The 23,676-nt window shown below is 42.6% G+C and overlaps 3 protein-coding genes across 6 annotated transcripts; 2 read left to right on the top strand and 1 right to left on the bottom strand.

The window, feature by feature from the left end:
- Nucleotides 1-106: 106 nt before the first annotated feature.
- LOC6528260 (heterogeneous nuclear ribonucleoprotein A1) lies at nucleotides 107-636 on the top strand. 2 transcript variants are annotated; one of them, XM_039371009.2, is made up of 3 exons: nucleotides 107-193; nucleotides 263-314; nucleotides 435-636. In XM_039371009.2, exons 1-3 carry the CDS (start codon nucleotides 182-184, stop codon nucleotides 560-562), a joined length of 192 nt encoding a protein of 63 aa, XP_039226943.1. In that variant the 5' UTR covers nucleotides 107-181; the 3' UTR covers nucleotides 563-636. The 2 variants fall into 2 exon arrangements, with proteins under 2 accessions (XP_039226943.1, XP_002089313.1); XM_002089277.3 differs by having other exon boundaries at nucleotides 127-193; nucleotides 263-636.
- A 90-nt stretch (nucleotides 637-726) lies between these two features.
- Nucleotides 727-2,116, bottom strand: LOC6528259. The gene has a single exon (XM_002089276.3). It carries the CDS (start codon nucleotides 1,995-1,997, stop codon nucleotides 942-944), a length of 1,056 nt encoding a protein of 351 aa, XP_002089312.1. The 5' UTR covers nucleotides 1,998-2,116; the 3' UTR covers nucleotides 727-941.
- Nucleotides 2,117-8,154: 6,038 nt separating this feature from the next.
- Nucleotides 8,155-13,591, top strand: LOC6528258. Of its 3 annotated transcripts, XM_002089275.3 has the most exons (5): nucleotides 8,155-9,610; nucleotides 9,709-9,854; nucleotides 9,914-10,127; nucleotides 10,303-11,612; nucleotides 11,709-13,591. In XM_002089275.3, the coding sequence occupies exons 1-5, from the start codon at nucleotides 8,272-8,274 to the stop codon at nucleotides 13,557-13,559; spliced, it is 4,860 nt and encodes a 1,619-aa protein (XP_002089311.2). In that variant the 5' UTR covers nucleotides 8,155-8,271; the 3' UTR covers nucleotides 13,560-13,591. The 3 variants fall into 3 exon arrangements, with proteins under 3 accessions (XP_002089311.2, XP_015054444.1, XP_039226834.1); XM_015198958.2 differs by lacking the exon at nucleotides 8,155-9,610 and having other exon boundaries at nucleotides 9,718-9,852; XM_039370900.1 differs by lacking the exon at nucleotides 8,155-9,610 and having other exon boundaries at nucleotides 9,736-9,816.
- The last annotated feature ends 10,085 nt before the right edge of the window (nucleotides 13,592-23,676 follow it).

Below are 23,676 nucleotides of genomic sequence, written 5' to 3'. Positions count from 1 at the left end.
GAAACCCCAGACGTCTGGAAATTATCTGGTATTTTTGTTGTGTTATTTGTACTTGAATTTGTCCGAACATTGATAATACTTCGGCGCGTGACGACACAATGAGATTGCAGGAGAGTATAAAAGATCGGAGGCGTCCCAAAATTCCATTCACATTAGCAAGACTAATCGAAACATCAGCATCATGAAGTTCTTGGTATAGTCCTACATATACGGTTAAGAAAGAGAAATTTGTAAAACTAAACTGTTGTTAATATTGTTACAGATCCTTTTCGTTGCACTTTTCGCCATGGCCGCTGCCGTGCCTCAGTGGGGAGGTGGATTCGGAGGTGGATTTGGCGACCAACAGCAGCAGCAGCAGCAGGGAGGATTCGGAGGTGGATTCGGAGGTGGATTCGACGACCAACAGCAGCAACAGCAGCAGGGAGGATTCGGAGGTGGATTCGGAGGTGGATTTGGCGACCAACAGCAGCAACAGCAGCAGGGAGGATTCGGAGGTGGACTCGGAGGTGGATTTGGCGACCAACAGCAGCAACAGCAGCAGGGAGGAGGATTCGGCTGGTAAAGACCAACTAAGATCCCTAGCAACACATTAACGCAAATACATCAATAAAAACATGACACTTTAATAATACAAAATTTAATGGTTTTTTATATTTTTACGGGAGCCATCGTTCTCAAGAAAGAGCGTAGAAATACTCAAATTTAGACGCGTCAACACGAGATAAATTGATGGACAAAGGGAAATCTTGTCTCCCATATGTTGACATTGCTGGCCATTTTTACTTACAATATTATAAATATAAATAAAAGCCAAAATATAAAAGCCAAATTATAAATATAAGTCAAATTTTCACAAAAATTTTGTTTTTTCTTCGAATTAAATAACGCAACCACAAAGCGAAATCAACATGCTTGAAAGAAGAGACACAATCTCGAGTCGCCTAATCGATGGCCTCCTCCGCAGCTACCCTTTTGTGCTCCTCGATCTGAACCTTGTCCAGATCGACTCCATCTTTTCCGGCTCCCTGTAGATCGCCTTCCCCCTCCGATCCGCTCAGCTGGGTGGCCTGCCAAACTCTGGTCCACGGCAGCGACATCACCGACATCACCTTGGACAGACTGTGCTCCTTTTCCCGATCTAGATCGCCCTCCGAATTCTGTTCGTGCCTTTGTCTGCCGTTCTCCGGCAGCTGCAGCTCCTCGCAGCACAGCATGGAAATCAGCAAGTGCTCGGCGAAGAGGCTGTGCCGCCGCCTAGTACATTGGTCCAATTCCGCATCCTGGCACCGCACTTTCTGCTGTGCCATCCACTGGAGTAGAAGGTATCGCTCGTCGTGCTGTTCGTCAGGTTCCACCACAGTCAGGTTGAACGCAAGGGGCTCCGGATTGGCTGCCTCCTCTGGAGGATCAATGTTGCCAAGGAGCTGCTGATCCGTACTCGCGGGTCCAGTCGGCAGCTGTAAAAGCATATCTACTGCCCTTGAATGCAGAGTTGGTGGCTGCTGTGACTGGCGGCGCTGGCGTGTGTGATTCCGGGTGAAGATTCGGCGTAGTGGCGGTGTGTCGGGCTCGAGCAAATTGGCGTGATCGATGTGGTCGTGCAGGAGGTGTTTGGACAGGTTGCGTATGGTCACCAGTTCGACGGCCGAGAGGCCAGTGCACATGGGGCAGACCACATACTCATCGGACCCCCGATGTTGCATGTACACATGCTCGATTAGGCGCTTTGCCGAGAGGCCAAGTATGCCGCAATGTGGACAGCTGAAGCAATTGGACAGGTGGATCAGGTCTGGGACTTCGCCGTTGAGCAGCAGACCCAGATCGTCCGGGTCAGAGGTCAGTTGCATGGGGTGCCAGGCGCAATGCTCTCCCGTTTCTATCCGCTGATCGTAGCAAATGCCGCATAGGTTGTAGTTCACGCAGCGCAAGCACCGGAAGCGGCGACACCGGAGATTCGTCATTTGACAGCCGTCACAGCAAATGTTGCGGTGGCCCATCCTTGATCCGTGAGCTATCTTCGGTTTAAGCGAATAGACCTAAACTCTGGTCGAAAAAACGGGTAAGAGGGTTCTGAATTTCAACAAATCGAATCTATATGACATGTTTTTCATCGATGTGAATGCTTACCGTTAGCCATTCTACTTTTTAACTAAACTTTATCGCAAAGTTTGTTACCAAAGTTAATCATTAATTAATACAGATAATGTTTCAATAATATATATTTACATATGCATATCGTATTTTCGTTTTCATCTTTTAAATAAATGATTATAAATGATTATTAATACAGATAATGTTTCAATAATATATATTTACATATGCATATCGTATTTTCCTTTTCATCTTTTAAATAAATGATTATTTTTAGTAGTTTAAGACCAACGGAAAACTAACAAATATATATTTCAGATAAGCATGCAAATATATCCGTTCAAATAACGATAATGCCATGTGTTTGCCGGCTTTACATGATAAGCAAAATAAATACCCATTATTGATATGGAACTCAATCTTTTATGATTGTACAGCTGAAAGAAGAGTAAATCTATTGGCAGTGGAAGATTACTTAAAGGCTATCATTATTCTTGCTTATAGCTTAATGCAAAATGGGGAAAAGAAGTCACAGATATACAATAAACTGTAACCTGTATTTTGTGTAAATTATACCTGAATTTAAAATGATATTATATGTACAAATGTAATCCAGCGCAGTGTTTGTACAAATAAAATTAAAACCCGAAAAAAATATGCAAAAAATTGCCATTTTAGTCGGTAAGGCGTTAAACACATCGGTTCAGTGTCATTAGCTGTTCTTTTGTCTCTGTCTCTGTCTGTCTCTGGCTCTCCATCTCGCTCTGTTCTTTTTAATTTCCCGGGCTTGGTGCTCGGCAGTTGTAATGGAAGTCTTCCGGCTTCATGCACCTCCCCCTTGACGGAAACCAATGTGGTGGATTCAGTCCACTCGTAAAAAAAATATATATAATGAAAAATACTAATAATGAAAATCATTTAAAATAAATATTCCATGGATAAAATCATTACGTATGGAACCAAATCAAACCCAAAATGACGTCTATCCATCCACTGTACTGGTAAAATTAAAACTATTCTGAACTTCAGGAAAAATGTTTAGATTCATTAATGTTAAAAATATAATATTGGTTAGACTCGATACAAATAATGTATTCCTATTTTAAATCTAGGAGTTATTTCAAAATTCATTGAAATTAGGGTAACATTTTTTCGAGTGCATGAGCAGAGCTCCTGTTTCTGCACTGGTGTTGGTAATTATTTTATAGAGTGTGGCGGACAGAACGCAATCTCTTCGCTGAATGTGTGTGTGTGTGTGTGTGTGCGTGGGCAACTTATGTTTACCAAGTGCGAAAGTGGAAACGTGCTGCAAACATGAAGTCCTGCCGCCACTGCACCACTGCACCACAGCACCACTCCCCCAGTGCTTTACGCTCTATAATAGGATTTGAATACAATGGCATTGTAATGAAATGTGCAGCAAACGATGGTCTGCAGACGCTCGGTCGGTGTGTAGCAAGTCGAGCTCTGTGGTTGGTTGCCTTTCGACTCGGGCAAGTTTTGCGATTGCGATACGGTTCCACAGCGGTTCTCCGCCGGCAGTCCCGTGGCAAGAACAAGCCAAACAGCTGTTCCGCCTTTGTCTGTCCGCCTGTCTGCCTGGCCATGTAATTTGAGTTGGTAATTAAAAGTAAAGCAAAAGGCAAACTGCAGCAACGGCCGCACATCAAGGCACCGCTTCACACGTATGGTCCTTGCGCTTTCTAATGCCAAAGCAGTCTTCTAAGTGCTCCACATTGGTTTTTATTCGAGACTGCTGCTTTAAAAGCTGCCCTGTTTAAGTCGGTCTGCGGGAATAGATCGGATTCTATGAAAAAGCGTAGTGGCTAATGGACCTAAGCAGTATACTTAAGTAGTATACAAAATCAGCATTGCGAATTCAAAATGCATATACCAAAAAATATGAAAAAATGTTTGAAAACTACAGATAAATTGGCATGCCTAGAAGTAAAGCCAAGTTCCAAACTTCAAAAGTTCCAAACTTCAGCGCCGAAAGGCTTGATGCGGCCGACATGTTTAAAGGAAAACCCATCAATCAAGGCCTGTCGACCTTTGTTGATTAGTTTATCAATTAAACGTAATTGAAATTTTATTTTCATTAGCCTTGCAAAGGGTGTCGTTAAGCCCGCTTCAATTGTGCTAATTAATGGCAAGCCTGTCTGAGAAGCTCCACCGAAATCTCGCTGCCATAAGCGATTTGGAAAATCAGGGACCTTGATGAAAATTACAAGGCATTGCTCATTAGAATTGGTAGGTGGGAAGCGAAAGATGGATTCTTTTAATTGCGCTCCGCTTTTTCTTTTGTCGGAAGCTGTCAATGAAAATTCGTTCTTTGGCCTCTTTTATTTATGTTAATTCGTTTGCCCAGCTTCTCCCTGCTTTGCTCGATTTCAGTTTTTTCCCTCCCATAGCGTGACGATATGCTCAATTGCTTTTGTAATCAATCAAAGTCAAAAGCGCAAAATGTTACTTACATACTCGTGCTGGGGGTGGCGTTAAAGGAGCATGTCCTGACGGGTTTGGGGGCGCGACTGGGTTGCAAAGTGCAGCCAGGATGCTCGGGGCGGAAACTGGATTGTCATGTGTGCTCGCGGGTCTCCTGGTGCTAGATACTCAATACTGGATGCTGGTTGCTGGATGCTCGATGCTCACTGCTCTTTGCTCGTATTTTGTGTTGGTGTTTGACGTGACACTTGAGCGACACTTGAAGCCCGATAATTGATATTGTGCGGCCCGGAGTTGGGTGTACGGATAGAAATACGGATGTGGCTCCGGATGTGGTGGGCGTGGCCAAGTACCGGTGAGCGACAGTTTCGGATTCTTGTAATTGCCGCTGACACATTTTCGTGGTTTAGTTGCGGAAGTTACTGATAAATCCAAGTCAATCGCTGGATGAGTCAACAACAAAAGTTCATTTACAGGAAAAGGCTGTATAAATAATTTAACGAAGTATATCTAAATAGTTCAAAAACGACGTTACTAAAAAAAGACGCCATTTAAAATTTAAAGAGTAAAACTTAGAGTTTCTCGACCAAAGTTATCCTAAATTTAGGGTCCGTTCCATCTGGTCAATGTGCCAACTGCCGCACACTTAGTGTCAACTTCAGGAACAGTGAACTCCTGCCCGCAGAAAGCCACCAGATAATTGTTAACCATTAAGTCGCACCGCAAATCAAGTGCAGCAATTGCAACTGGACTGCAATTCATTTGCGGCATGGATCATTAAAGGACGCAGGGGGCGAGAACTTTGGACCGGAGGAGACAAACCGCATGCAAAGTTGCCAACGTTGCCAACGTTGCCAACGTGGCCGAAACAGACGTCACCACCGGAACCAGTCCGGTCCAAAACAAACCGAGCTTCATTCCCCCTTGGCCATCGAAAATGCTCCAGCTGGAAAGTTTGTGAGCATAAAGAGTTTTCAGCCAAGTGATGGATGAAGTGGATGAGCTGCTGGCAGGGTAATGGGCACAAAAAGGATTGCAGAATGGTTTCACGCTGCTTTCAGATCCATTAAGCATTCCATGCCAATACGGCGATGGTAAAACCGGAAGGGGGATGATGAGGATGACGAGTGGCACAGCGCTTTGAACTTTGACCGAGCAGGAAAATAATGGCACGCGTCGCAACTATTTCGCATTTCAAACATTTAATCTGCATTATTTAGATAACATTATGCGTCATTAGTGTCAGAAATCATGGCACATCCAGCGAAATCCTTTTAATGTCGAATGCCTCATCCCAGCGCCTTCTTCATACCGAACCCTTCTCGACGACAAGTGATAAGTCGATTCAGTTAATAACAGCAGACCTTCAAATGAGCAGAAATCAGAGTTGACATCTATTAGACGACTGCGAGACACTTTTCAGCCAGCCAGAATGTCAGCCTGCCAGCCTGGCAGACCGCTCGCATTAATATTAATTTATCAGCAAAGCACATTATTTATGGAATTTTATCATTTTCGGTAATTAAGATGCGCTAACGGGGTCTATGACACTTTAATTAAAGCCAAACCGAAAGCCGCAGTCATTGTAAGCCGCCGCCGTGCAAAAAAGATAAACGCCCCCGTCGATGTGCCTCTTGAAGTTATTATCATCACACCCACGATGGCAAACAAGGGTAAAAAAGAGCAAGTAAAGAAAGCAAAAGTTTGTCGACAATCCCGACGCACTTTTATGGCACCGCTTTTGGCTGCGAATGAAAATGAAGATACGGGAAAGTCGACCCCACACCAACTGGGTGTCAGAGTCATGAGTGTGTAACACTTAGGGATGACATAGAAAAACTATTCAGTTCAGGACATTTCGATGTTCACAAAAAAGTTCTTTTGAAATGTATCTCAAATCAAAGCCGAAACTGTGCTTTTTAATTGAGATACTCCCTCACTAAGTTAGACGCGAACTTCAACGTCTACTTATTAAATAATTTAAAGTTTTCGCTTAACAAAAGTGTGAACTTACCGATGTATTTAGTTCCTCGAGCTTATGCTGTTTTAAAGATCTGCCTTTTCTCGAGTTTTTTTAAGATTCCATCTCTACCGTGGAAACTTGGCCGTGTGTGAGAGCGTACTTTTCTGCTTAAAGTATGATTGCAAGTGTGAAAATATATATGCTAAACGTGCCCGAACACCCCGCTTCGTCTTCTCCGTTGCGCTTCATGCGTTTTTGTTTTATGACGCGGCGACGTGCTCGGAAAATGAAAAGCACTTGACGCGCCAAAGTGCTGAACTTGGCGGTCCTCCACTGGCGCTCCGATCCGTCCGTATGTGAATCCGTCCGTCCGCCGGTTCATCAGGCCCCCAACCACCCGACTACCCGACTCCCAGTTGGTCCGCACATGCTAAATCGTAAAATGCTCCGTTCCTTCGTTTTGCTTTTTTTAGCCTTGCTGTTAAAGTTTTTATACTCTTTTTTGTGGGTATAGTACCCCAGGAAGACACATCCGATGATTGGAAAAAGTCAAACAATTTGTTTTAATAAATTTCAAATATTTAAATACATTAATTTGGTTTCAAGCTGTTAAGCTCAAAGATATGTGTATAAACTATGAGTTTTTATATGAATTACGCCAATGTTTTAGTTCTTTTAGATAAAAAAAACTGTAGCCTAACCTACGGTAAACTAGTTCTTATTGGTTTTATGTGTTAATAGTTTGAAAGCGGAATGCTAGCCCAAGATTAAATTAAGTTAATTGGATAAGTAAGTAATAATTTCATCTACTCCCAAGACCCTTTGAGATCAAATTTCGGGGCAGAGTATCTCCAAAGCATTTAGAGGAAGTGAAATCAGTTTCCACTTTTTCTCGGTGCCTTATTTTTTATGCGACGTGCGCTCGCCTGCAAATGGGTTTCTCCTCGGCTTCCATTACTTCTATTCCATTCTCATTTGTTCGAACAATTTAAGAAATTGTCGCCCTGTCTTGCCCCAGTGTCCTGGCCACTCCTCCTGGCATAAAAAACACTATGCATGTGCGAAGTTTATAGTAAATAAAGTATGATTGTCTATTGTCAATGCTCGTTGTTTTTGTGGTTTATAAAAATTCAACACTCTATTTGCTGCTCTATCTGCTCGCTCCTGCACTCGCTCACTCTCAGTTAATTTCATTTGATTTATATGGACTGTGTGAATGGAAATTGGGAAATTGGGATGAGAAAGCGGATGAGCTTGGATTTGAAGTTGGGGTTAAGCCGTGTTCTGTAATCGCTCTTGTTGATGACGCCGATTCTGGATGCTATTGTGGTCAATAAATTACCAGCTGTGCAGAAAAGCCTTTTTCGCTTTTGTTCCTTTTCACACATTTGAAGTGCACTTTATGCTTTTTGCATGCACAATTCGCAATTAATTAAAACAATTATGTAGGCAGCGACACGACAAGAACAACAACAGCAGCAACAACAGCAACAGGAAAAAGGCAAACAAGAGGGTAGTGATGAAAAAAAAAAATTAAAAATCCACCAAGATATACGAACATGTTCTGCGGTAAAATGTCATGTCGCCTGTCAACCACACATTCCCAGTTCGAGTATTATGCAATTAAAAAAATGAAAGAGCTGTTCCGCTGAAATTGCCAAACCACGTCAGACAGTTCATACACCTTGCTTCTTGAGTCAAAATTTAATCGAAAATGGAGGAAATTACGCAAAAAGTGAACTATTTTTCGATACGATTGTGTAAACTATGATATGTTCCTGTACCTCATGACCATATCGATATCGCTGGTGTTGATCATGGAAAACAACGGAACCCCATTAATGTCCCTATTGGATGGCACATTTCTGGAGGCTTACAACCGTTCGACAGAGAGCCCTCAAGGCGGGCTCAGTTCTTATCCGTGGAGAAGTCCTGGAGCTGGGCTAAAGTCTTCTACAGATCGAACTAGATTTAGTACAAATTTAAGCAGAAAGCGTCGAAAGGGGATGGGTAGAACATATCCCGAAGAGGAGGAGAGGAAAAGAATTGAGAGGTTATGGGATCCCGTTCTTAATCAAAGCTACGACTTTTCTAGCTCTGAGGAGTACAATACGACTTCTAAAACAAGAAGTGAAAAAATTGGTCTGGAAGATACAGAACTCATACATAAGTATATGTCGGAGCAAAAGCGAAGTGAGAACTCAACTCACCTCGTTTATAATGCAGTCATCACCGAAAAGAGTTATGAAAACGAAAACCAGACGGATGAAAACGGAATCGAAGAAAGGCAATCACAAAGCACAAATGTCTCATCCAGCTATAATGACTTCCCAAACGATGATGAGTATTGGTTTCCCATCTATAATTACAGTTCAACCTGCATATATTACAACTCTACAGAGTTTCAAAATCAAACTGTCAATGATCACAATTATACGGGACCATGCCTTGTTTCAGAAGTTAATGGTACGATAAGTTCTGTAAGAAACCAACTATTGATTGGGAGTATCAGTGGCCGAAACTTTAGAACCGAAATGCAGAGCCAGAGCCAAAATCTATTAAAGGTGCACTTATTCATGAACCCCAATCCAGTTTATGAACAAAAGCACTCAATTTTCACAACTATGCCGAAACTGGGAAACACGAACTTTGTGCTCAACCTTACTGTTGATACAAATGATTACCTAATTGATGAGGTAAATACGACAGTCAGTTTCAGAAATAGGGCTTGGAGTTACACCCACGACCTTCGGAAGTTACTGCGAAACTGGGGCATAAGAAGTAAGCGAATTCCATACAATAGTTGTTATTTCCATCGAAGCTCGGCTCGATTCTACAATACGAAACATAAATACATCATTGCTAAAGTAAGTCCTTCAAAGGACAGACGAAAACTGTTGGCACAAATAGTGCGTTTTAAAATTACTGTACACAGACCACCAAAAGTGCCGTGCCTACCCGCTTTGGAGTTGGAATTTTGCCAGAATCCCGAAAAACCAGTGTATTTCTCCCCCATTGGTCATCTAGAATTTTTCGCGACCATTAGCGATGCATGCCCCACGTTGGAGTATGACAAAATCGAATGGCAGTTTTGTGATATCACAGAGAAAAGTAAGTTATAAATTATGCCTTATACACGCTTTTTGTGATTAAGATATTGATATCGATGGTACAACGAGTGCACAAATATTGATATTTTCTAACCGCAGAAATCATAGCTCGTTTAGAAGGTGCCACTGGACTGGTGGTGAAGCTACTGCCCTACAAGGTCCACCTCCTCCACTATCCGGAAAGGAGCAGAGTCTTCATGTTGCGAGGTAAAGTTGTGATGAACGGCATAACCACAGTAGCTCGTGTGAGTGGACCTAGTCTAGAAGAAATGTATAACCCCTCAGGGCTTGACCTTTATTTTAGTGCTATATGAAGTACAGACCGCCCCCAATTGAACCCCAAATCAAAGGCAATGAGCGACGACTGGTCGACGTCAGAAAACCCATTTTTATTGACGGGTCCAGCTCGAAGCACAGGTTGACAAAACAGGAATCCATTAAGTCAAAGCGCTTCTTGTGGAGTTGCCTCAGTTCAGACGATCCATCGAACAAGTATTGCCAAAAGGATATGTCCGAGAGTGAGTATTATGAACAATCTTATTGTAGTCCACTGGTGCAACCCTTTTAACAGATATTAAATGTTGTGTTAAATTTCTCAAGCTTTCTTGATAGATAAGTATAGATACAAGTCTAGAATATATCACATACTTCTAGTACTTCAGGTACTTCGGTATATTGAAAGTTTTTTTATAGGCCCGAAGCTGAGACTGCCCCCAAATGCTCTTAAGGTGGGTGCCGTTTACGACTTCAGTTTGACCGTCACCTCGCGCTCCGATCCGCGGAACCGCAAGACCACAACCCAAAAAATAAAGGGCACCGCCAAAACATGCTTCACGCCCCAAATCCTCTGCCGTAGAAATTGCAATCTGGGTGTTTATGCTCCATTGGACAGCGTGCACCTGATCCCCAATTGCGATGACTGCCCGGGAAAGGTTAAGCGGTATGAGTGGTGGCTGCTGGATCCAGGCTTACCGCCCTATCTGGAATCTTCTCATAAATATCTGATTATCCACACCAACGAGCCCATCGTTCATATCCGTCTGCGGGTGTGGGTAAGGGGCAATAGGTGGGCGGATGCATTTTACACGCTGCGCCGGAACAACGGCCCCCAAAATGGCACTTGCACAATCAATCCGCGTTTGGGCGTCGAGAGCTTGTCCATGTTCGAGATCAACTGCCCGGGATTTGAGTCGCCTTTCCGGCCAATAACCTTTCGCTACATGGTGTCCTATGCAGTTGTGGCCACCAATGTGCCATATTCGAGGATTGTGATCCCTCTACCGGCTACAGAAATCGTCATGATTTCCATATGTGACGCCATTGACATGTGCGTCGAAAAAACAATAAGAGTGAAAGTATTGGCGTTAGATAAAGGAATAATAAGTGGGATAGACGACGTAATGGAGAATGTGCCGAATTTATTGCAGCACGGTCACTGGAATAGAGCCTATATCAGGGCAATAGCTGCCACCACCTTCCTGGACCTGTCAATCGATGGATTTGAACTGTACTCGTATCTGGAGGGCTTGTACGCCTCGACGGGCTCGCAGTTGGAGCAGATTACCTCGGTGGCCGCTCACATGCTGATTCAGCTGCATCCAATCGACTTTCGTGGAGCCATCGTCATGGCGGATCTGTTCCAAATAATGGGCGACACCTTCTTGGAGATCGCTCTGGACCACGAGTGGCTGCATCGGCAGGGCTACTTCTCGTTGTCGGCCATGCATATGTTCTTTATGTCACTTCTGGGGCAGAAAACCCAAAGTCATTCGAACGCCATGTGTAGTCTGCATAATCCCGCGTGCATGAATTTGCAGAGAATCGATTTGGAGAAACCGTTCGTTATCAAGTTCGATCCACTCATCTTGGAGCGCGTTAATAGCTGGCTGATGAGTACGTGGTTCCTGTACAGGTGCATCTTCTTCCTCGGTGTCATTGCCACTCAGAGACATCATCCCTATGACGACGCAATGACAATCTACCAGAGCGGCATTGCGTACCAGGTAGGAATGTATTCGAAAAATGAATAATCTAATGCATCTCAATATATGTCATCCCATTGCTTTATATATTCGATTTGTTGCATGTCCACTACACAGATTAATGTGACTGAGGTGACACAGAACGCCCAGGACATCAAGCTGAAGACAATAGACCACATCCACCTTATCAAGATATCGACAAAGCTGCTCTTCGAACTAAAACAGAGACTGAACCACAGCACTATTCTGCTCCAGGTCATCTCGCAGCAGAACTTCCACAACATCTACTGGTGGTATCCAGACCCATTGCCCTCGAAGACCAGCGTGCTCATCGTTCACGCCTACAGTCCAGTTATGTTTTTCAGGAGCGCCAAAGAGTTCCAGTTGAAGAATCCTTTAGTATACAAGACGAACATTACGCAGTTCAACGACCAGTCCTTCAATCAGTACATGACCAACAATAGTATCCAGAATAGCACGGAAGTCCACATCTACAGCTTGATGCTAAACCACAAGGCCATGCTGGCAGTGCGAATCGTGAATTGTTCAGAGCTAATGTACGTCAAGATGCGACTGCACAGATGGCCAACACTCGGGCAGATAAGGCAGCAGGCTTGTCGAATCACTCCTGATATGAAGGGCAAACGCATTTGGATGGCCAACTCCTGCGAACGGTGCCCGGCATACGTGGCCATTCACAAGCCCGGTGAAATCCGATATAAAAACGATGAGGAGGATACGCTGAAGCCGCGGGGAATGGCGAAGGGAAACAAATCGCATAGAGCACCGAATGTGAGAAAAAATTCGGACTACGTGGACTATGAGAATGAGGAAGTAGTGAAGGAGGTGGATTATCTGAACTACTCGATACTCCTGGAAATTTACCAGTGCAACATCTGGATGAATCGTTCATTGGATCCCGGCTGGAGCGAGGAGTTCTGCACCACCACCTTTGAGCACAGTCGCGGATCATCTGTTCAGTGCACTTGCTATACCCTGGGTGCCCTGTCATCTCGAATCTTTCCCATCTCAACGGAGTTGTTTGTGGAGCACATACCCGTGCCCACATTCGTGTTTAATATGACCCTGTTGGTATTTTTCGTTCTGCTTTGTCTGTTGCTTATCTTCAAGTGGCTCCTGCACCTCAACATTATATCCGCCTATCTGAGGAATCCGGAATTTCTACAATGCGATATGTCAATGGCAAAGTCGGATCCATCGTTCAGGGATGGGCCGGAGATTCTAGTCGTGATTGTGACTGGTGGTCAGGAGTTTGCCGGAACTACATCGAACATAAAGTTCTACCTCAAGTCGCCGCATCGCCAGCAAACATCGTATCAAATCACTCAGGATCCCGGACACCCGAAATTGGTTAGGAACAGCACCATTAAGATTACGGTTCCGCGTGGACACATCTATATACCAACCCGATTGGCCCTGCGTCTCGTTCCCAATGGTCGGTATCCATCGTGGTACTGCCGCTCCATAATAGTCGTCGATCTGAAGTTCAAGGTCCAGCAACTGTTCCTGGTGGAGAGCTGGATTGACCGCAAGAGCCACATGCAGTTCATGCGATCCAAGTACTTCACATACGGCAGCTACCGCCGATCTCCCAAGTACACGTGGTGCAAGAGGTTCCGGACTCGAGTGGAGCAGCTCTATGTCAGCTGGTATTTGATCAATGCGATCACGGGGCCATCGCAAAGTAAGGCTGGGGGCATCATCATGAATCGGTTCGAACGCACCTGCGTGTGGATCTGCAAAACTGCCATTACTCTGGTGGTGGTGACCTTGTACTTCGGCAAGCACACGGTGCAGTCCATTCAGGAGGAGACCAGGCAAAACATTGAGAACGGCCTGCAAGTTAACTTAGTCGCCTTTCTGGGTTTCTACGCTTTTGTAATTGGTTTACTTGTTCATTTGTTGTTTGAAGTCGTCATCTTGCGTTGGATATGGCCAGAAACGTGAATAAAGAGTAAGCAAGTAGCTACTGTAATGAACTTTCTTATACAAAAATAAATTAAATATTATTAGGCATAATAAATTTAAAAGTGTTTGATATTCCCCTAACAAACTAGAATTCTAATCTTTCAATAGCGACAGTTAAAGTAATAAGAATCTCTTTTTCTATAAGACTTTATATTTTCTGTTCGATTTCTTTATTTATGTTATGTAGTTTTAAATGTGGCAATTTGTAAATTTAAATAATTCAAATTAGCACTCGAAGGGCTCCGCCTTATGTTCTGGCGACCGTTTCCGACCGGGCTTGGGCTAATGGATTTTTCCACGCCTAATTACCATTACTTAGCCGAAAGGGGCAAAAAAAACACAGACACACACACACACGCGGGTAAAAAAGGTAAAATTGCATTAAAAATTATCGCTTTTTTTAGAAACTATGCTTTTCGTTTATTATTTTTTGTAACTTGAGAGTGTATGCAAATGGAATTTCATAGTCACCATTAACACCTTTTTGCACTGTCTCTCCTTCACACCTGTTTCTTGTGGTCCACACCTATTTTTTTGTTCGCATATTTTATGTGACGTTGGGTGAAATTAAAACAAGAGAGAACGCTATAGTCGAGTTCCCCGACTATCTGATACCCGTTACTCAGCTAGTGTAAGTGCGAAGGACAGGTTTCGCGGTTTGTGGGCGTTAGAGTGGGCGTGGCCAAAAGTTTTTTGGCGAATAGATAGAAATTTACAAGACTAATACAAAAATGAAAAAATATCAAAACATTTTTCAAAAGTGTGGCCGTGGCAGCTTTGGGCGGTTTGTGGGCGTTAGAGTGGGCGTGGCAAAAGTTTTTTTGCAAATCGATAGAAATTTTCAAGACCAATACAAAAATGAAAAAATATTAAAACATTTTTCAAAAGTGTGGGCGTGGCAGTTTTGGGCGGTTTGTGGGCGTTAGAGTGGGCGTGGCAACATGAATCGACAAACTTGCGCTGCGTCTATGTCTCTGGAGTCTGTGTGCTTAGTCTCAACTTTCTAGCTTTTGTAGTTCCTGAGATCTCGACGTTCATACGGACAGACAGACGGACAGACGGACGGACAGACGGACAGACGGACAGACGGACGGACAGACGGACATGGCCAAATCGACTCGGCTATTGATCCTGATCAAGAATATATATACTTTATATGGTCGGAAACGCTTCCTTCTGCCTGTTACATACTTTTCAACGAATCTAGTATACCCTTTTACTCTACGAGTAACGGGTATAAAAATAAAATAAAAATGCATTTAATTAAATGCCACACAAATGCTGCGAAAAACGTTTCCAACGTGTGATATTTTATGCCAGAAGTCGGGGGAGTTTTTCTCCTTCTCTTCACTGCTCTGTTGTTCTCGTTTCTCATTGTCGTGGGGACAGTCGAAAAATGCATTTTCATAACGTTACTGGGCATTATAAATGTGTTAAGTTGGGGTGGCTCGGGTCTTGAATAGTTTGTCTCTAAGAGCAAATAAAATATTCTGGCAAAAGATCAAGTTTTATTCAAGTTTTTCAATTACCTGCGAAATGTATTTAATAACAAAACATTTCACGGCTGTGTCTAAAACAAAGAGTCTTATAAAAATCTTAAAGCGAAAGTGGTTTCCAATTCTCCTGGTGATTGACAGCATTCAAAATCTGGTCGCAACTCTGATGCATTTCCATCTACCCTTTGGGCTGTAAACCAGCCGTGGATCTCCGAAATTTTGGCAACAGCTCAATCTGCAACCAGTTCCGATTTCTGCTTACCTTGTAGTTAGGCATGGATTTGCACATCTGCCTCCCATTTCGCACGAAGTGTTTTTTTCCTTTTTGTTCGAATGTCGCACAGAGGATGCAACGGAAATTGTACTGAGGGCATGGCCATTATTCTCTTCACTCAGCCAAAAGCCCAAGGAGACGACATACGCAGCTGAATTTGTCATATCATAGTCCTTTGGGCTACTGCATAGTTACCTGGTACTGCAGTCCTGAATACGGGGTATACTAGGCATGGGCAATTGGTAGGTAACAATTCTTGCATTAAAGAAGACTTTAGCTTCTTTAAAATTATAAAGTTATGAAAAAATTGTAAAACGTCTTACTCGCATTTAATGCCATTTTTCTGACTAATAGATATGCAGCTTTGCATGCGATATGTTCGGGGTATCCGTTTTTTAATAATAGATTTAAATAGTGGGTATAGCACAATCGGGGAAATCTAGCAAATTTCTAAAGAGATTTTTTCTGTTTATGCGTTTTTCTGAAGCCACCAGCCGACAAAATTGCAGCCGACAGTTTGGCACATTCCCATTTCGAGGCCCTGGCATAACAACGCCCACTTTTTGGCCACTGTTTGCATACGTGCCCGTTGTGAAATTGCCTGGGCGCACTCCTCAAATCATTGGCCGCTGCCACGCCCCCGCCTACGGTAGTCGCCCAGCCGCCCCCCGCCCCCTTTGGTCTGTGGAAGCGCAACATGTTAGTGACACCATCGAAATGGAAAACGACATGGAACATGGCAACAATAACGAGCGGCAATAACAAACAACTTCGAATTTTCGCCCCACCATGAGGCAGGTAAGAAAACCGTGCGGAAATTGAAGTGTGAAGTGTGTGAGTGGATTAGTTATCCTGAAAATTGTTGCCGTTTGGAAAATTTCCTTCTGATTTGCTGCACACACTCGCTTCTGGCCGACATATTTCAGCTTATGCTCACAGCTTGGAAGTTGAAAACCGGCAGTTGGGGACTCAAGCTCAAAAAGATTTGCTCTCGGGGCAAACAGCAAAAATTTCTATTTAAGGCAAAGTTTAGCTGAGGTGCTGCTGCAACTCTAGCAATCCCCCGAGGATAACCGTCTGTAAATATATATGTATATCGCTGACATTTTTCCTTCAGCCCCATACTCGCTTTCCACCATTTTCCCACCGGTTTGTTTACGCTGCAAAGACGCGGCACTGCAGTGGCTCATAGGCAAATGTTAGAAAAAAAATATAAGAAAAGACATGAAAATTTCGATTGAGTGACTGTCAGATGATACGATGATACGATGGACATGATAAATATCTTGTTAAAGTCCAATCTAATTAATATTATTTTACAGAAAACGTATAAATTATATGTATTATTCATATTCATACCCATTTATAAATACGTCAACTAAGCAGTAAATTATTACTTAAAAACACATTATAGTGCAGTGAGCTTTACACATTATGTATTTTATTTGTGTGTTTTGGTCATGTATTCAAGCCTACGCTAAATAATTCTCATACATTTTAAGTAGTTGCTAACAATATTTTTGTTAAACAATATCATAGGACAAGCGATCCTATGTCATATGCCCTGAGATGAACTCTTCTGTTTATGTGGAACTTCGCCTAAGTCGTCGTCTGCGGTATTCCCAGCTCTCTAACTGCCAATTCCCGATCCACCAACGCATTGCACATACGCCATGTGGTGCAGTGGAGTTCCGTTGACGGTATTTTGCCTATAAAATTTGCAAGAATTCGTTGTGTCAATTGTGCACCCATGCACCCCACTTTCTTCCCCGCATTTCAAGTCTGGCTGGCTGACTTGCCTAGTTGGCAAATACTCCTTTTCTGCTTTGCCGCCTTAAATTTTGCTTAACAAATTGGCATTTTTAGTGTGACAGAGAGAGGGCTTTAAGCCAAACACGAAGTCGTTTGCAGCTACGTTTTGCGCGAGATTGTGGCTGTAACTGAAAGCAAACCATCAAGTCTGCATTACATGGGGCGTATGCGTAATTTCGGATGCAGTAAAAATCCAGCTGCAGATGTTTCGAAGCACGAAATTAATTACGAAAAATAAGTACGCAGATATGTATACACACATATACGCGGCCGGATACTGACGCATAATAGGAAGGAGAAGGACCAACACAAGGAACAGCCAGAACAGCCAGAACGCCAGAATAATAATAATAAGTAACAAAAATAAACTTTACACGCTCAAGAAAAGCAACCAAACCAGCAAAAACAGAAGAGGCGAAGGATGCACGGTGGCATAAGCAGCAGAGGCTATAAACAAGCATATGCTAAGGCAGAAGGCATAAAAATAAATCCGAAGAAGGGAAAACTTTTTATATTATCTGACTACGTCGTGCGAGTGTGTGTGCGATGAATATGTGTGCGCGTTTTGTGTATATTTGAGTTTTGCAGATCACTCTCGAATGCCTGAGTATCCGTCACGAAGGACCACGAAGACGCTTTGCATCTGACGGCTCTCAAACCTTTAACTCTTCCCAAAATAAAAGAAATGTGTATAACAATTAATAACCGCTTTATGCACATCCTTATTTTGAATTGATATAGTATATTATATAATTCATTTGTACTTTTAAGCCAAATGATGGCCAGGAAGGGGCTTTCCAGCGCAAATCTATTTAAATATATTTCCACTAAGAAAATGGTTTTCATTTTGTCAAAGTTTTCTATCTCATTCACTTGATTTCCATTGTCTTACTTTCCGTCTTGACCTGTTTTCCGTATTCTTATTCCTGGACTTTGCATTGTAAGCATTTTATTTTACTGCCAAAGGCAAAGGCCGAGCTTAGGGCTTAAACGTAAAATAAAGGCAGCAATTAGTGCTATATAAAGAAATCATAAAGTGTAAATAATATTTTTCTAGGGTAAATGAAAAGCAAGCACCATAGGACACCGGAACAGGCCCAAACAGCAAATACATATTATTTACGGCTTTAGTTGTTTTGGCATTTAAAGGGCAAACAGCCAGCAATCAGTTGACAAAGCCTATTTTGAAAAATTACTTGGCAAGCACAATATTTAAATAAGAGACACAAGTTTGGCCAAGCCCATGTCATAAAACATGAGTGATGTGTAAATGCAAGAGCTTCTTTCTTATAAAACTATTTTTTTGCTTTAAAGTGGAACCTCTTAGTTCTGATCGACATTTAGGTAAATATATTTTTAAATACTTCAACTTCAATTATTTCCCAATGGCTTTCTCTGTTCTGTGTCCCCTTGTACTTTCGCTATGCAACACGTCTTTATTTATTCGAAGCGAAATAAATCTCAGAAAGCACATTTGCTTTACAACAAATGCATGCGAAATGCATTTCCTCATGCACAATCTAAATGAATTTATGACTACGATTCACAAAAACTCAATAAAATATGACTGTTAACTGTGAATTTGTCCTGCATTCAGATTGCATGCATAAAACCATCAGGGAAACCACCAAAATAAAAAAAACGCTTTATATATATATATGTATATCTATAGATATAAAGTGTATCTGTAGGGAAGGAGCGTAGAAGGTAAGAGTTTGTCTCTCGGCTTTACTTGGAGTGCAGTGGGAATGAGGACAATTCCTGACGGGAATCACGTAACGAAGTGCATTGTTAAAATATAATAAAATTGCAATTTTGCGTTCATGTTGCAATGTGGCGTCATATCCTTTTTCCTTTAATTTTTCACGAATTCGCCATTTCGTAGTTCCGAAAAACTGAAACTATCCAACACTCCGGCACTCCGACACTCCGGCTCTCCGGCGCCACCCGGCCAGTCCTTGGTCCTTTTTGGGCGGAACATCCTCCTCCGTTTTCTATGCACACTCCATAGATTTTAATGCAATTTTCTCAATGGCGGGGTGGTCGTTCTGCAGCCCCAGACTCTCTGCGTATGTTTGAGTGTACATATTTTTATTTTCGCTGCTGTCATTGTCGCAGCTGCCAAAGCCTTTGTTCTTGGCCCGTCGAGGGTGCGAGTCGAGTGGTGTTGGGTCCGAGCTTCAAGCTTCGAGCATCGAGCTGCAAATAGTTAGCTGAGATCTGGGAGGATGGAGGTGGAAGTGGGAGCTGGGAGGTGGAAGTGGGTTCGGGTCCAAGTCCGTCCATTCCCGCTGGTATGTTACATTTAGTGGGCAGTGTTGACCATTTCTCCTCTCTAGCTAATGCTAAATGTTTCTAAAGAATATTTTTATTACACCTCCTAAATAATACCTCGTCTTACTTAAATAAAATATAAATATAGTCTAATCTAGTCGAAGCTCCTAGATTAATTTTGTTTTTATAACAGCACTTGATGTATAAATTACAAGAATGCATTCTTTCGCTACAAACTTCATTGAGAAAAGCTGAAATATTTAAGGCTAGCTTAGAATTCTTTTTTCCAAAGTATATATTCGACATCACTGCTAGTGGCTGCTGTTGTTTCTAGATGGTTTCAGTTTGGTTTGCCTGCTCGGACAGCGTATCCGTTTGCTAGTTTCTCTCCGGCTTTTGGCCATATTTCTGCACTCAATTGTCCTTCAGTGCATTTTGTGGTCGTCTCCATTCTCCATTCACCATTCGCCATTCGCCTTTCTGCATTGTGTTTGTCATCTCTCCCTCTTAGCCAGAGCTGTAAAGTATAATGCCTTTGTTTGTTCGCGCAATAAAAAATGATTACTTTAATTTCCGAGCCACATAAAAAGGCACGTCTAACATGAGAAATCGCTGTCATTGCCGGTTGGTCTTCTCTTCTCAGCCACCTAAAGTGGCTGCATTGACCATGGACCTAGAAGGGGAAATGCATTAGAGGCTTTGGCAGGAAAGCTTATTCCTGCCATGGCGGTGTAATGGCACAGATTATTCTTTTATATTTCCTTTGATTAGAATACTTGAGTGTATGCAGTTTCTGGTGTGATAAACACATTATTTACTACAAAATGCCCACTTAATATTGAATACTCATAAGTAATACATATTTATAGCTATGCAATAATTATTTTGATTAAGAAAAACTTATACTTACTGAAAATTCCCATCTTCTTTATCCTCTTCCATGCCATTTTTTTCCCTCGTGACAATCGTAGCAAAAATATGCCTGCCATGCCTTTTCCTGAACTTGATGTTTTTCTTCTTCAGGTTTTTTTATTTTCTCTTATTTGGGCCCCTTTTTGTTTTCTCTGTTTTGTGTCAAACCGCATTGGGCCACAAAACAGAAGTCAGAGCCATATCCTGGCACGAGGTCCTTGGGTCGCCAACGCGCTGAGCTGCTAAGCGAAAACTTTATGCACCAAATTGTTTTCACCTGCTGTCCCAAATTTATAACACCTCACCCACTCACGGCCCCTTCTTTATATATATTTTTTATTTTTATTTGTATAATCCTTTCGGTTATGGGCCACGACACCCGCATCCTTTTTGTGGGGGGGCCGAGCAACTTTTGGGGATGACAGAAACCAGCATTGGAATTTGCGAGCCGGCGCAGGGATTAAGCGAAAGACAAAAACCGGAGGCGACTCCAAAATGCGGATTCCACTGTTCACTGCTCACAATGCCGTTCCGCAAATCACCGGTACAGTGGGTCCAATTCGCACTTCAAGTGCTCCAGTGCTTCGGGGCTTCGGAGCTCCAGACTCTCTTCACTTTATGGCCGCATCTCTAATTTTGCATAATGTTGTTGAGCGATTTTTACGACACCCTACTGAGGGTCACTCATAATGGCCAGCACACTTGTTGTGCCCGCCGGCTACTCGGCGAAAATGGAAGTTCTCTCGACGACCACTTTTGAATGACCCTCATTAAACGACCAGAAATTATATTAAATTTGCCAACGAACAAAACGCCCGTCGGCGGTGTTGGTGGCGTTGGAGGCGAAAAATGTTTGCTGCATAAAAAAGTTGTAAATATTTTTATGCCTGCATTAATATGCAACGCCAACCACTGTAGATGGCCGGCTGTCCACGGGGAAGTGGGTGTGAGTGGCAGGATGGGCTCCTTTCTGGCTTGCTGTCGCTGCTAATACCACCGCTAATAAAATCTTACTGCCGCAGTAGCGCCAGCCTCCTCCAGATTCGCCATCGCAGCCATGAAGCACAGCTGTGTGCAGTCATTTTTACTGCTGCACTGCAAAGGCATAGAAAGTCGGCGGTATAATAGGGACTTCTCCTACTCTCCTCCTCTTCCGCCCACTTCCTTCTCGGGGGCGGAACCCGGAGAGGGCGTGGCCAGATCCAGTTGAAGCCAAAAGGCCAAAGTGTTTAAGTGCGCAAACTTTGTTATTAGATTGCCGGCGGCCACTAGTTCAACACAATGATCTTTGGCCGGAAATGAAGTGTGCTGTTATTCATGTCACGCACTAAACTAATTATAAATCACTTCTCAGCGTTTTAGTTTAATTGAAATTAGCTAAATTCATTATAAAATTTGGCCAGCGTTTTTAGTAATAGTACATACTATTACCTTTAAGTAACATCTACTTGTTATCATACATTCATGTTAAATATAATCATATATACATTATTCTTGTAATTTATAAATTTATTTAAAGTTCATAACTTGCAAATTAATTGATGCATAGCCACTTTGGTTAAAGATTCAACATCATTGAGGTACATCAAGTTTTACCCACATGACTCGGCTATATTATCATTTTGTACTGCGAACATAATATTTTTCAAACGTTTTCCAAGCACGTCAAGTACTTTTAATGGTCAAAACAAAGACCTGCAACTTCCGTCATATTTGAGCATGTCACTGGTGCCGCTTTGTTGTCTGAGCCCGCTCATTTCTCGTCATATGAATACGGGAGAATAGCATTTTGCAGATTGCAAATATTATAATATTCCCACACAGATGCTTTCTGACAGCTCAAGAGTCGCTGCCTGTAGTCCTGTCTATCCTTAGCGCACATAGTCGGTCCTGGTTCGTATCGCATTTCTTGCTTTGTTTGGGCTGGCTGTCTAACTGTCAGTTCGGTTGGCTTTTGTTGGTAATTATTCAGATTTTGTTTGCATTTCATGCATAAATAAATCACTGAAAATTGCGGCTCAAAACTATAAATGCCAAGTCATACATCTGTCACTGTTTGGTGAGTAGAGATGGCAACGGAGCCCTGGGAAGTTGTATAATATTCTCGGGCGGGCACTAAACTGCAGCTGGCTCTCATTAGTACACAGTCGCTATGCCGCGCTCCCTTTACTCTAATTTAATCAAGTTGAATGGCAAAAGAAATTACGCTTTCTTTTTCGGCGGGTGCTTCAAGAAATACACAACAAAAAACGACGAAGAAACGAGGAAAATTACCATGGCTAACAACATTTGGGGCCGCGCGTCCTTTATGTAAATTGCGGCCAAATTAGTGAGTCAAGGAATACCGAATCCCGGTACAGGTGAAGAAAAACAGACACTTAGAGGTTACTGCTCCAGCTCCAGCTTGGCCTTGGGAGAATTACTTAACCGCCGGCCAAGTGGGTGCACATAAAGATCCATTAGATGCAAAAGGTAAGTGGGTAAGTGGGTAAGCGACAACATCAGTGGCCCCATCAAATTTTAATTTGCATTCAAATGAAATGGCATATCAAATATTAACAATGTATGGAAAATGCTAATTTGCCCTGCACTCCACCTTCCATGCTCATAATACGATTGCCGATTGTATCTAAACAGCATAAAATAAATCGTTGTTAATAAATGCACTTGTACTTGTAAGTAAAACAACAGATAACTTGTCACAATACTGCTGCTATCGGAGCTCAGCTATTTCGAATGATTCTATATGCTATAATATTTTCACATCTGACTTTCCCAGTAACTTATTAAGCAAATTTACCAGCAGTTTTCAACCTTTTCTTCTTAATTGTTTAGTCATAAAGCTGTTCGGGTAATGATTGGATACGTATGCCTCGATGAACTTGATGATTTGATTAAAAGTTGCCGCAGAATGTGTGTTTCCCCGCTTAAGCCGAAAATCATTAGGGGTTTCAATTTAATTCCCTAATCCGCAACATCCTTTTCTTCCGCCTCCTCGCAGGGGATTGGGCCCGAATCTTTCATCTCTCTCCACTTTCCACTTTCCACCGACTTCAATATAATCCCCAAAGTGCGATTTTCTTACGACCCAATCCACATCGTTCTGGCTCCACAGTCGACTGTCATCAACGACGTCAAAAGCGCTGCCCGCTGAGCCAACAATTAACAATTAAAACCCCAAAGCGCACAACTCAATTTTGCAATACACACAGAGAGCGGGTGAGGCAAACACTGCAATGGCAATCTCATAGATACATATACATATATATATATATATATATATTCCGCAGATAGCAGGGGATAGATAAGGGTAACCCACAACAACAAT

The sequence above is a fragment of the Drosophila yakuba genome, chromosome 2L, assembly GCF_016746365.2.
Source record: "Drosophila yakuba strain Tai18E2 chromosome 2L, Prin_Dyak_Tai18E2_2.1, whole genome shotgun sequence".
Taxonomy (NCBI): domain Eukaryota; kingdom Metazoa; phylum Arthropoda; class Insecta; order Diptera; family Drosophilidae; genus Drosophila; species Drosophila yakuba.
The sequence above is the reverse complement of the archived record's forward strand: the minus strand, read 5'-3'. Positions and strand labels throughout refer to the sequence as shown.

Coding starts and splice junctions, on each gene's coding strand:
- LOC6528259 (XM_002089276.3), bottom strand. CDS start 1,997: ATGGGCCACCGCAACATTTGCTGTGACGGCTGTCAAATGACGAATCTC.
- LOC6528258 (XM_002089275.3), top strand. CDS start 8,272: ATGTTCCTGTACCTCATGACCATATCGATATCGCTGGTGTTGATCATG. Junction 9,611..9,708: donor TTGTGATATCACAGAGAAAA/GTAAGTTATAAA, acceptor TTCTAACCGCAG/AAATCATAGCTCGTTTAGAA. Junction 10,128..10,302: donor CCAAAAGGATATGTCCGAGA/GTGAGTATTATG, acceptor GTTTTTTTATAG/GCCCGAAGCTGAGACTGCCC.